The 11,743-nt window shown below is 46.0% G+C and overlaps 1 protein-coding gene across 9 annotated transcripts in view; it reads right to left on the bottom strand.

Annotated features, from left to right (window-relative positions):
* Nucleotides 1-10,202, bottom strand: part of LOC310833798 (death effector domain-containing protein) — a 32,982-nt gene extending 22,780 nt beyond the window's left edge. Inside the window, exons 1-6 of one of the 9 annotated variants that reach the window (XM_083716602.1) lie at nt 10,001-10,202; nt 9,232-9,259; nt 8,252-8,313; nt 4,472-4,879; nt 3,069-3,176; nt 293-439 (exon numbers count right to left, since the gene is read on the bottom strand). In XM_083716602.1, coding sequence (XP_083572728.1) covers nt 293-439; nt 3,069-3,176; nt 4,472-4,796 — 580 coding nt within the window. In that variant the 5' untranslated portion in view covers nt 4,797-4,879; nt 8,252-8,313; nt 9,232-9,259; nt 10,001-10,202. The other 8 variants (XM_083716609.1, XM_083716604.1, XM_083716606.1 and 5 more) reach the window with 8 other exon arrangements.
* Nucleotides 10,203-11,743: the final 1,541 nt, after the last annotated feature.

Below are 11,743 nucleotides of genomic sequence, written 5' to 3' on the forward strand. Positions count from 1 at the left end.
ATCCTATGCCCAAAATGTGTTCCTCATTTCATACCCTCTCTTTGCCTTTGGCAATACTGGGAGGGGACAAACTTGTACCAGAGGCCTCAATGCTGATCCCCAATGCTGTGGAAGGGTCAACAGTGTGATATCTCTGTCTCTCTGTCACACACACCCCACATCTGTCTCAGCACAGAAGATTGTTGGGCTATGGGATAGTCCTGGGTCTTAGCAAGACCTGCATTCAGAGCATCCATCTTGGGAGGGGACCCAAACATGGCTGCCATGCCGCTGCTACTGTCAGGATCCTTACCGCACGTCTGTTTGTCTTTCGGGTCTGGCGTCACCGACTTCCTCCTTTTCCGCTGGCTCCCAAGGAGGGCTCGTCCCCGGCCAGGTCTCTTGGTGCAGATCTGGGGGCCTGAAGAGGAGCAGCAGACCAGCGGGTGGTGGGGAGGCACTGGGAGGAGGCACAAAGGTGAGGGCTCAGACAGCTCAGTGCAGGACTAGAGACTGGGAGTTATTGTTATTATTTTTTGGTGGGGTGGGGGACTGCACATGTCTCACTTCACAACCCCAAGAGGCTCTCAAGGCAGCTGACCAAAAAAAGCCTCACGACAATAACACTCACCGCCACATAAAAGAACAGGAACAGAAAGAAGCAAGGTTTTTATCTTTTCCTCGGGGATAACCCCTGGTCTTGCTCATCTGGCAGCATCACACAAGAACATAAGAGCCGGCTGGATCAGGGCAATGGCCCATCTAGTCTAACAGCCTTTTCTCACTGTGGCCAATCAGATATCCATTATGGGAAACCCGCAAGCAGGACCTGAGCACAAGAGCACACTCCTCTCCTGTGGTCTCCTGTAGTTTGTATTCAGAAGCATTACCTGCCTCCAACAATGGAAACAGAGTATAGTTATCATGGCTAGCAGCCATCAGCAGCCCTCTCCATGAATTTGTTGTCCTCTTTTAAAGCCATCTAGATTGCCGGCCATCACTGCCTCCTGTGGGAGCAAGTTCCATAGTCTAGCTATGCGCTGCATGAAGGAGGATTTTCTTTTGTCTGTCCTGAATACTGAGGACTAGTGAGGCAGGGGCCCTCAGAAAGACAGAACTTGCTCCATCCTTAATGGAAGCAAGCCTAGTAGGCTGAAGCATCATCAGAATACAATTAAATACTGTGTAATCTGCATCCTGCCTATCCCGCTTGGAGCCTAGGCTAGTTTGGTGGTGGTGTGGGGAGGGGTTTCCCACTTTAGCCCGGCCAGCTTCTTCCACCCACACAGACACCACTTCAAACCTGCAAAGCAAAACTAGAGAGAGTCTTCAAGATCTTAAGATGTTCCATATAAACGCTTAATGTAGGGGGGAAGGAGGCTTATTCAGAGACCTGGTGACAAAGCAATCTCAAGATCTTAACCGTGACAAAATTAAACATAACCTCCAACTGTCTGGAAATTAATGTTGCTTTATAAATACTATGTCTGGACTGCTAAATTGAATGAGCAGAACTGACAATATTTATTTCACCAGGATTACAAGACCAGGACTGGCTCCTACTTTTGTCATTCAATACAGACTTGCCTGGCACTTGGAAACGCCTTCAGAAACCTTTCACTGGGGCAAAGAACAAAATTCCTGGTTTCAAATTGGTGCTGCCTCTCCTCATCACTTTTTGGCTTTTGCCTCACTTGAAACAGGGGTGGGGAACCTCAGGCCTGAGGGCCAAATGTGGCCCTCCACCCCTTTCTTTCTACCTGGCTAAAGCTGCACTAACAGCTAAGAAGTTGTGTTCTAAACATATCGAGAACTGTCATACATTCTAAATTTTAATCCAATATTGTTACCCTTGGACGGTATACACAGCAATTAATGGCTGCCCAGTGACTTTCCGTAACACATTTCTCTTTTAATTCATGTATTGGTTTGGAAATTTTATATTTTATATATTGTAAAGTAAGTACAATAAACTTCACTGACCGACTGCCCTCATAACCACAGACGAGTTGCGATTTTTTTTAAGGTGGGGAAGAGCCAGCCACACCAGCTTGAGATTATCAGATAAAAGTTTGGTATAAAAAGTACTAAAGAGTAAATATTCTGCCCACCAGCATTCATTTATGTTGATAGCCAAGATGAACAAGACTCTGGAGAAATGATGAGAAAAACAAGGTCTCTCACTGAGGACAGCAATCCCATCTCTATTCTATCCTCTGCATCTCAAAAGATGAGGCTTTTGCCCTTAAAAATGATTCCTGAATTGATGAGGACTAGACACTCTCACCTTTTATGTAAACAGTTTACAGATTTATTTTTACATCAAGTGCTCTAAATAAAAGAAGTTGCCAGAAACACACACAGATACAGGAAACAACTCAAGGTTACTATTGCCAGAGTTTAAAAATCACTCCACCCTCACGTACTCTGGTCTCCAAAAAGCAACCAGAGTGTAACAACCTGCCACTGTTGAGGCCTGGCTTTCATCAAGGAGCAAATCAACCCTCAAGGGATCAAGAGGCGAGGAGCTCTGTGGTGCATAGAATCCAATGCCTTTCGACTGTGGCAAAGGGCTACAGCAAAGCTGTGATTTCTACATTGTAGGGAGTTGGACTACCCACTCCTTTGGGTCCCTTCCAACCCTACAATTCTAAAAGAGCACCTGCTGTGCATGCTAAAGTTCAATCCCCCCAGCATTTCCAATTATGGAAGATCTCTGGTAGCAGAACTGGGAAAGATCCTCCTTTGCCAGAGACCCTGAAGGACAACTACCAGTCAGGGGCAGGTGGACTAAGTGGAACAACCAGTCCAACTCTGTCTAAGGCAGCTTCTGGTGTTCATCCAGCGCTCTGGACTTGGCTGGGAAACAGACATTCAGGAATAGAGCCACCAAGCAGATGTGGCTAGTGAGGCCTGCCTGTAGGGAAGAAGACACAGAAGCTGTCCAAAAAGCCAGGTCTGGATTTCTCGAGGTCCCAAACGCCTGCATTAAATGCTGAGGGCAGGAATGCCCGGAACACAAATGGAGGGCACTGAAGGAGACTAGCTGGACAAAGGCTCCTGACATCTATCTGGCCGCAAAGTCTCACCAGATTTGTGTTGGTGGGAAGGAACGTGCTCTGCGCTGCTGTGGGCTCGCGGCGTCACGTAGCGAATGGAAGTCTCTTCTAGGTACTTGTCTACAAGATCTGGGCACACTGTGGAAGAAAGGAGGGGCAAGTTAATCAGTGAGGTGGTCAAGAAGAGAAAGTTTACCTATGAGATCACCTTTTGCTATATATGTGCACCCACTCAACTGCTTCAATCTACAGAATTGGCACTGTTACAGGTGCCATATAATGCCTGTTCTGCATCTGTAAGAAATTGATCTACTGTGGCAGAACCCACACTTTGGAACTCCCTGCCTATTGGCATCAGGTGAGCACTGTCACTGTACTCTTTTCAGAGTATGTTTTTGGTTTAGATAAGTCTACCCAGATACTGTGGAATGCTGATATGTGTTTTAATCTGCTTTTAGTTTATTGCTCTTCTTTATTATTTTTTAAAATAGTTGTTTTTAACTGTTTTGACTGATAATTTGGCACCCGAGTCTCGCCTGCCACTCTAGGCCACTCTTCATTCTTCTTAGGAGGTTAATGGTTTAAAAATCCTTGACACTGTTTTTCTACCAAAGGGTTTTATAATTATAATAACTATTATTACTACAAGCAGCGACCATTTTAGGCACATCCAAATGACGGGCGATTGCCAATGCGCAGGTCCTTTTGTACCTGGAAGAAGCAAGAACAGGAATGGAATGGGAGGGGGGCGGAATGGGGCACGCTTATGCATTCTCTGCCACCGTGTGCAGGGGCTGGGAACCCCCATGCAAAATGGTCATTGCCTGCACTACTATTGCTACTTGAGGCATACAATAAAATATTGTGGTTAAAAGGGACACAAAATAAGAATAAAAAGATATGATGGGAGTTCAAATAGGCAATAAAAAGCTAACTGGTATTTAAAAAAGGAAGAAGTGTCCTCAGTCTGGATAAATACATCAATATAGTTATGTAAGGTGACAAGGTGAGAGATTCCAGGGAAGGGAGGAGAAAAGTAGGCCAAAGTTTCAGACGGGCTTAGCGATTGTTGGTGGAAAGAGGGAGGCGTGGCAAGGGATCTGAGAGATAACCTCATGAGATCTACTACCGTGTCATTTCACACCCTCTCCTTTTCACTCACCCCCCCAAATTCAGCACGACTCAGCGCTGCTTCTAAAAAAGACCAATGCTAGTAGAAACTGCTGCAGAGCTATAACATGACCAGTTATTTCAAACACTTGGCTGTTTCTGACAATGCCTGACGCTCCCTGACTGAATCCTTTTAGATTGGCTGAAGACCCAGCTGTAGGCTTGCACCTGGTTCACCGTTGGGATAAAGGGTATGCATGTGGGTCAGCAGATGGGATACACACAGCCTGCTGTAGAAGACCCCCAAACCAGAGAGGACCTACCGGCCTTCCTCCTCTTTAAAGTGACATAGGGCAACAGGTCGTGGCGGGTGATGATCCGCAGAAGCTGAAGCACCTGGCGGAAGTTGGTTTCGTCGCAGCGGCCCTGCCTCTCCAGCGCCAGGAGGAAGTCCCGCCCACTGCGGATCATCCCCCTTTCGTAGTCGTCAATGACGTCCACAAAGAGGAAGGACAAGACCCGGACGTCGCGGTGGGTCAGGTGGGTGCCCACGATGTCAAACATGCGGTGCAAGCTATAGAGCCCGTGCTCCCGGTCGCCCTCCTCTTCTGGCCAGGCCTGCCGGCAGCTCCGTTTCAAGGCGGCCATCTCGAGCAACTGCGGGGCCTGCTCGGGGCCGCCCAGTTTCCACGGGGTTCGAGGGGGGTGGGGTGGCTCCTAAAAGTGGGACACTGGAAAAAAAGAGAGAAAGACAAGATCTCTTCAGAGCTATGCTCACTGAAAGGTAGGGAGGGTGTATGTCTACACACAGCACTATTTTATGCTGCAAACCCATCTGAGATACCTCTCCCACGCTCTTTATGCAGGCACAGGAGTGGAGTGAATGAGAGAGGGAACTCCGGGAGATTAAAATTCCTGACACACTGACAGTATTACTTTTCAGAATAACGTTAAGGAGAGCTTGCTGGATCAGGCCAATGGCCCATCTAGTTCAACATCCTGTTCTCATGGTGGCCAACCGGATACCTTGGTGGGAATCCCCCAAGCAGGATCTGAGGATCTGAGCACAACAGCGCTCTCTCTCTCTCTCCTGTGGCTTCCAGCAACTGGTATTCAGAAGAATTGCTGCCTCTGATTGTGGAGGCAGAGCAGAGCCATCGTGGCTAGTAACCACTTATCCCCCAAGTTGGCATTTTGATTGCACTTTTGTGCAACCAGCATAACAGGGCTGGGGAAAATTTGGCTCTCCAGATGTTGCTTGAACTGCAACTTCCACCAACCCTAGCAAGCATGGCCAATGGTCAGGGATGGCTGGAGCTGTAGTTCAACAGTATTTGGAGGATCGGAGGTTCCCCACACCTGCATTAAATGCACATTAGTTTTATTAGATGTGACTATTTTAGTTCTGGGAAGCTACTGCAACATGGAATGCCAAATAAAATATTGTAGATGAGCAGTCTTTCCTGCTAACAGTGTGCTAAGCTTTCATTTGTGAACCAATTGCATCAAAATTGAGTACATGTTTACTCCCCAAATCCCACACTGTTGATCCCATACCATTACCCCCCCCCCCCCCAGGTCTCCGTGAGCCTGGCTAGGCTAAGAGACAGAGGCTTCTTGAGGCCAGCCTAGTGAGTTGTATAGGGCTGATTTAAAGTAAATCCTTTGGTTGCTTTTTTAAAAAATGAAATTCTCCAAGCCCCATTTACATGGATGTCGTAAGAAGTGCCTGACCAAGACAGTTTTTATACTTAGGGATCTTTTGCTCAACGTGGGATTCGAAGCCATAACCCTGAGATTAAGAGCCTCACGCACTACCAACTGAGCTATCTCATATGTATAATATGTGTGTGTGTGTGTGTGTGTGTGTGTGTGTGTATATATATATACACACACATATATTTATGTGTGTATATATATTTAAATTGTGCTATCCAGATCAGCAACCTGCTTCACCAGGAAACTAACTTAGGCTTCCTAGAGCTCTACAGTCAATGCTGACATTTGGAGAAAGCAAGCAGCAGCAGCACCACGCACTTCTCCCAAGCTGTGCGAAAGGATCTTGTTGGTTCTTACCTTATCCATTCCCCTGTGCAACTGAGAGGGGACTTTGCTTCTCTCCTAGGCCCTCTGCAAGTCTGTGGCCCAGAGAGGGGAAATGAGTTGGTAGCAAACCACAAAGAACAGCTGGCTAGAGTAAGCTAAACTGACATGCATGCACACCAGATCTCGTCCTCTGAGAGATTCCATCTCTCAAAGCCCTTTAACACAATCACTGGCATGAACTAGAACCTGTACTCTACCCACAAGCTTCTATTAAAATGCCATGGCATGAAATGTGTGAAAATGCACTTTAATTTCCTACCTACCTCAACTCCAAGGGGAGCCAGGAGTTGGTTCAAAAGTTAAACAGGCTGTCTCCCATAAGGGATCTGCTGCATGAACCCTGCAACTATAGACCTCCCCCGACGCCCATTCTCTGCTCCCATTTCAGACCCTGTCCTACTTCACTTTCAGCACAACTTCCTGATTCAGTCCCTGATCCCAGATTATCTCCATTTACTGCCACACGCCATACCTCTGACCCTTCAAGACAGATGACCTAGTTCATGGCTTTTCCATGGCTCGATCATGACCTCTGGCGTAACACTGGAGCCAGAGATTCCCAAAGGCTCCTGTTTCAAACCCCAGTACTAATACAACCCAAGAAAACCCCAGGTCGCTTGTGTGCGTCTTTTGGAAAAGCAGTCACTCAACACAATGAAAGAGGATCCCTCAAAACTCACAGAAAGGATGCTCCGTTAATTTGGCTGCTATACAGCAGAAGCAGGCTGTTAAGAGATAAAGTTTGCTTGTTTCTCTAAATCTGATTCAAAAATGAGGTCCTTGTTTTTTTGTCCTGGCACTGCCACTGAAATGTCATCCGATTAGAAAAGTATAGTTTCACAATGCATGATTATGCTTAATAAGCTGGGCAATAGTATTTCTTTTCAAAGCTATCACTGACAGCCTGAAATCCATGAACTCTGGCAAGCAGGAACCCCAGGCCACAAAGACAACTTGCCTTCCTGATTTTATTTAAAAAATCACCCTCAGAATTGTTCCACACATTCCAACAAACCAGGGGCTCTTCCACATGTACACTCCACTACTATGCCCCAACCTCCCCACCTACAATTTTTTTTTCTGGGGGGTAGGGATCACACTAGCCTGCCTTACAGTACCTATTGCAATGATTACTGAGATAATGCACTTGAACCTTCAATTCACACTCCCACAGACAATGCACCAGCAGCCTCAGTGTAGCATGCACTCCACCCAAAGCTGACTTGTACAAAAGCCGGACTGCTGGCCAGTCTGGATGACCCCCTCTCACAGGCAGCAGCTCCCAAGGTGTGGGGCAGAGACGGCCTTCCCAGCCCCACTACTAAAGAGTATTTCAGCTAACTCTGAACATGGGGTCTTCTGCATAAAACTGAGGTCTACAATTCTTCCTGAAGTTCACTGTACTCCTGGTGAGGGCACCAATTCAAATCATATAATGAGTGCTGAAGGAGAGGGGTATGGAATGAAGAGAGAGAGAGTTGCCAACAGGCCACAGCTGAGTCCATAACTGAGCTCTTAACTACAAACTCTTTTCCTGAAAAATCACATACACCATAAGGACATTCTAATTGACTGCTCTAGGATTATCTCAAAAGTCACAGAAAACAAAACAAGGGAGAGGAGCCACACATTGTGCCCTGATCCAATATGCCCCTAAATCCTTGTTTGAATTTGTCCAAGAAGCAAACAACAGCTATATTTCATTTGCACCAACCAGCATCCCCCATTCTAGTTGAGAGCTCATTTACAGTGCTGTCAAGATTCACTCTGTGGAAGGAGGTTCCTTCCTTCCAGCCACTAATTCCTGGACAGCTCCAGAAACTCGGTCAAGCTCCACACTAAAGGGCAGGTCAATCAACAGGAAGGCAGTTAGCCAACCACTGCCTTGCTCTACTTATGTTAATAAGCACCATGAAGAGCAACGGAAGGGAATGAATTACCACCAGGCATGTCACTGCAGAGTTTGGCACAAGTTATCACCCAACAACATACCGTACCTTATGTCTTCTTGTTTTCTGGAGGTTCCCTCTTTGCCGCGTTTAGATCCAGTCCTGCACAGCTGGCGGGGCACAGAGGCCAAATGTGAACATACGAAGTCTCTAGTCCACTTTGCTTTACTTTTTTAAAATTAAAAAAGACAGACCAAAAAGAAACAAAAAACTTGGCAAATGGATTTCATATATGGCTCACGGGAGGACAGGACAACTTTTTTCTCCTAAAGTTAAAATTCTCACTACATGATTCTAGAGCCCCCAGTTTCCAAACCCTCTCCATCTCTCTTTGGCTTTAAAAAGAAATTCCACATAGGAAAAGTCCCAAAACCATCCAGTAAAGTCTGGGGGCATTGATTTATTTTCTTTTGTTCTAGCTTAACTTCTAGCAAGAAGACCTTTCCTAGCACTCAAATATATATATAGAGTCACCAGATTAGCGAGGCTAATAAAAAATAAAAATAAAACACAAACTTATTGAATGCTTAACTTTCAGCTGTGGTACACTATAAAAATATTTCATGGCTAATATTTATTACTCTCTCACACACATACAATTCTATTTCATCCAGCAGATTAGAGTCCTCGCTTTCCCCCAAAGCAGAAAAGTTATTGATCAGTTCTTAACTTTTCATATATTAAAAACCTAATTCGAAATAAATAAACCTCTCCTGAATAAGAGCAAATCACATAGCTAGCTCAAAATAGGATTCATCAGAAACCCCTAGCATATTAATGCTCAGTATTTAAACTAAAATACCTACAATTGGTTTCTCTCTCATTTTCATCAAGCAATTAAGAACTAAATTCATTCTTTGATCTACAGTACATTAATATGTATCTCCTTTGTTCAAAAGCAAGGAAATCTAGGCTTGTTTATTTGAAACACAGAGGTGAATATTTTTTATCTCACACAGAGCGCCTTGCTTTTAAGTCAAAAACCCCGGCCCACACAGTGCCACATCCACCTCCTCTTTTCCTGTTACCTTATTATTCCTTCCTCTGCTGCCCCTTCTGCTTAATGATGAATGGGGGAAAAATTAAAACAAAAATAAGGACTGACAAGGTAAAATGTCACAAGGGTGTTAAGAACCACCAGCTGGGTTTCCTGGGGCCAGGTCCACTACCTGCTACAACTGCCCTCTTCCCTGTTAACCCATCAGTCTCTCAGAACCCTGTGCCCCCCCCCGGGGTTTCCCACTATCCCCCCCCCAAAAAAGTCCAGGGGCACTGAGTTGGTGGGGCAAATGCTTTAAAGGGCCTCCCCTGCCCCTCCAACCTTTGCCAAACTCCCCAGCTCCCCTCAAATAAGACAGGAGAAGTTAAATTTCAAGGGGGCGACGAAATAAAAGGGGTGGGCTTCTACTCCCCCCTTACCTATTAATAAATTCCTCATCAACTGCCCTTGCTCACCCCTAAACCACCACCTTACTCAGCCCTACCTAACGGGCAACTGGGGAGGGGGGAGCGAATACTTTAAGAGGGTAGTTTAAAATCAAAGGGAGGCGGGGGGCTTTTATTTCTCCCCACCCCACCCCCACTTTCCTCCCTCTGGCTGATGGGGGTGGGCCCTTCCGCAGCTGGGGTGGGGGTGGGAGTGGCCCTTCCCTTCTCCCCACCAGTGAAGGGTTCCCTCTTCCCCAGCCTGTGACCAAACGGGGTGGTGGTGGTGTCTCCCCCTCCCCAAAATAGGCCTCAGGGTCCTGCCCCCCCCTTCCCTGCTCAGGGCCTGGGCCGGCTGTCTAGGCCTCTCACTCTCTCCTCAGGGCCATCAGGGCAGCCATATTGGATCCATCCGCTCCTCTCCAATCTCTCTTCCTCCTCCTCCCCCCGCCCGGCCGGTTCTGACCCGAGCCTCGGCCGCGGCTGGAACGAGAGGAACATCCGGGCAACCGGCGCCTCCCTCCTGCCGAAGCAGGGCTGCCCACATCCGGGCATCACCCGACCTAGCGACCTACTTCCTCCCGGTTGGGGTGGGAGGCGGCGAAGCTGCCGCCGCCATCTTTCGTGATGGATAATAACCTAAAGACAACCATATTTGTTACGGGCGAAAGGGGACGGGGTGAAGCTGCCCGCGCCATCTTTTGTTATGGATAGTAACGCTTTCAAATAGCGTGAGGCGGCCATGTCTGTTAAGGGCGACTAGGATGGCTTCACTGCTAATAAAAATAATGGGCGTTCGAAGCAAACTCGGGTGTGGAAACGGGCGGAGAGGAAAAAGAAGAACGATTAAATCCAAGAGGGGTGGGAAAGTGGATGTTTAAATGACAAAGCGGACGGTTTAAAGACAAAGCGGAAAATAATTAAAAAAATGTGTCCGGGGTGGGGGTGGGGAGGAAAGGATAATAATTCAGCGCCAGCCCCGATTTCCTTTTGGTCCTAGGATAAAGAATGGTGAACAGAGTGCCTCTGAGCTGGTACAGAGTGCAAATAAATGCATCACAGGATGCTCGAGAGTCGGTTTGTTTAAAAAACAAGTGAGCCCCCAAGGAAAACTTAACACTCCCAACATTTCACAGATGAAAACAGATGGTGCTTGTAGCACTATGTTTCGTTACTATTACAGTATTATTAATTACCCGCCTTTCACACTAAGGTCCCAGGACAGGTTATAACAATTAAAACGTAATATTAAAAACAGTCCAAAACAACTTAAAACGGTTGTTTTTCTTATATTTTCAGGATATTATGTTAATAAGTGACTAAAGTGCCGCTCATCCATACAGCAGAAAAATAAAGCATAACCAGTAAAACGCCTGGAAGACACAAGTCTTTACCTGGTGTCTGAAAGCTGTTAACGATGGTGCCTGCCACTGAGGCAAACATTCCAGGGATAGGAAGCACCAGCTTAAAAATACTTATCAATGTGTTAGTTCCACCTCCTCTACTATTACACATTGGTGGAGAGTCTTTTCTGCCTGCTGTATCAATTTACTCTGCAGCAACGTACAGAGCTAAGAAGGTTTGTTGCTTAAGGTTAAAGATATACTAGCAATTTATCCTTTAAATTTTGACAAGGCAACTGCCAAAGGGGCAAAAAATTATAAATGCCAGAAAATGTGACAGCAGGCATGTATTGGAGAGGCAACTCTATATCAGTTTGACACTTAGAAATGTCCTAGAGATGTATGTGTGGCCACAGGTAAGAGAACACAGACAATTGCTATTAATACCTGTGTCCAAATATTCCTTTGGCAGTGACAACCTGTAGTGAAGTTTCTTTACATAAATTTGACAGTCCTTAAGATTCTAAGCAGAAGTCCAAAACCATCTGTGAGTTTACAAGGAAATGCTGATTATTTTTTTTAAGGATTAACTTTTTCAGCCGTCCCTACGTATGAATAAGCCTTGTCATTGCAAATCAAACATATGGTTTAATTTTCTAAAGATCACAAGGAACTTAGAGAAAGACAGGCAGCTAAGTTGAAAGGGCAACACTGCTGGAGATTGTGTTCTTTAATTATATCATATTCACTAGAAACAACAGCTGTAAAGGAA

This window comes from Podarcis gaigeae, assembly GCF_964106915.1.
Source record: "Podarcis gaigeae genome assembly, chromosome: 16".
Classification (NCBI taxonomy): Eukaryota; Metazoa; Chordata; class Lepidosauria; order Squamata; family Lacertidae; genus Podarcis; species Podarcis gaigeae.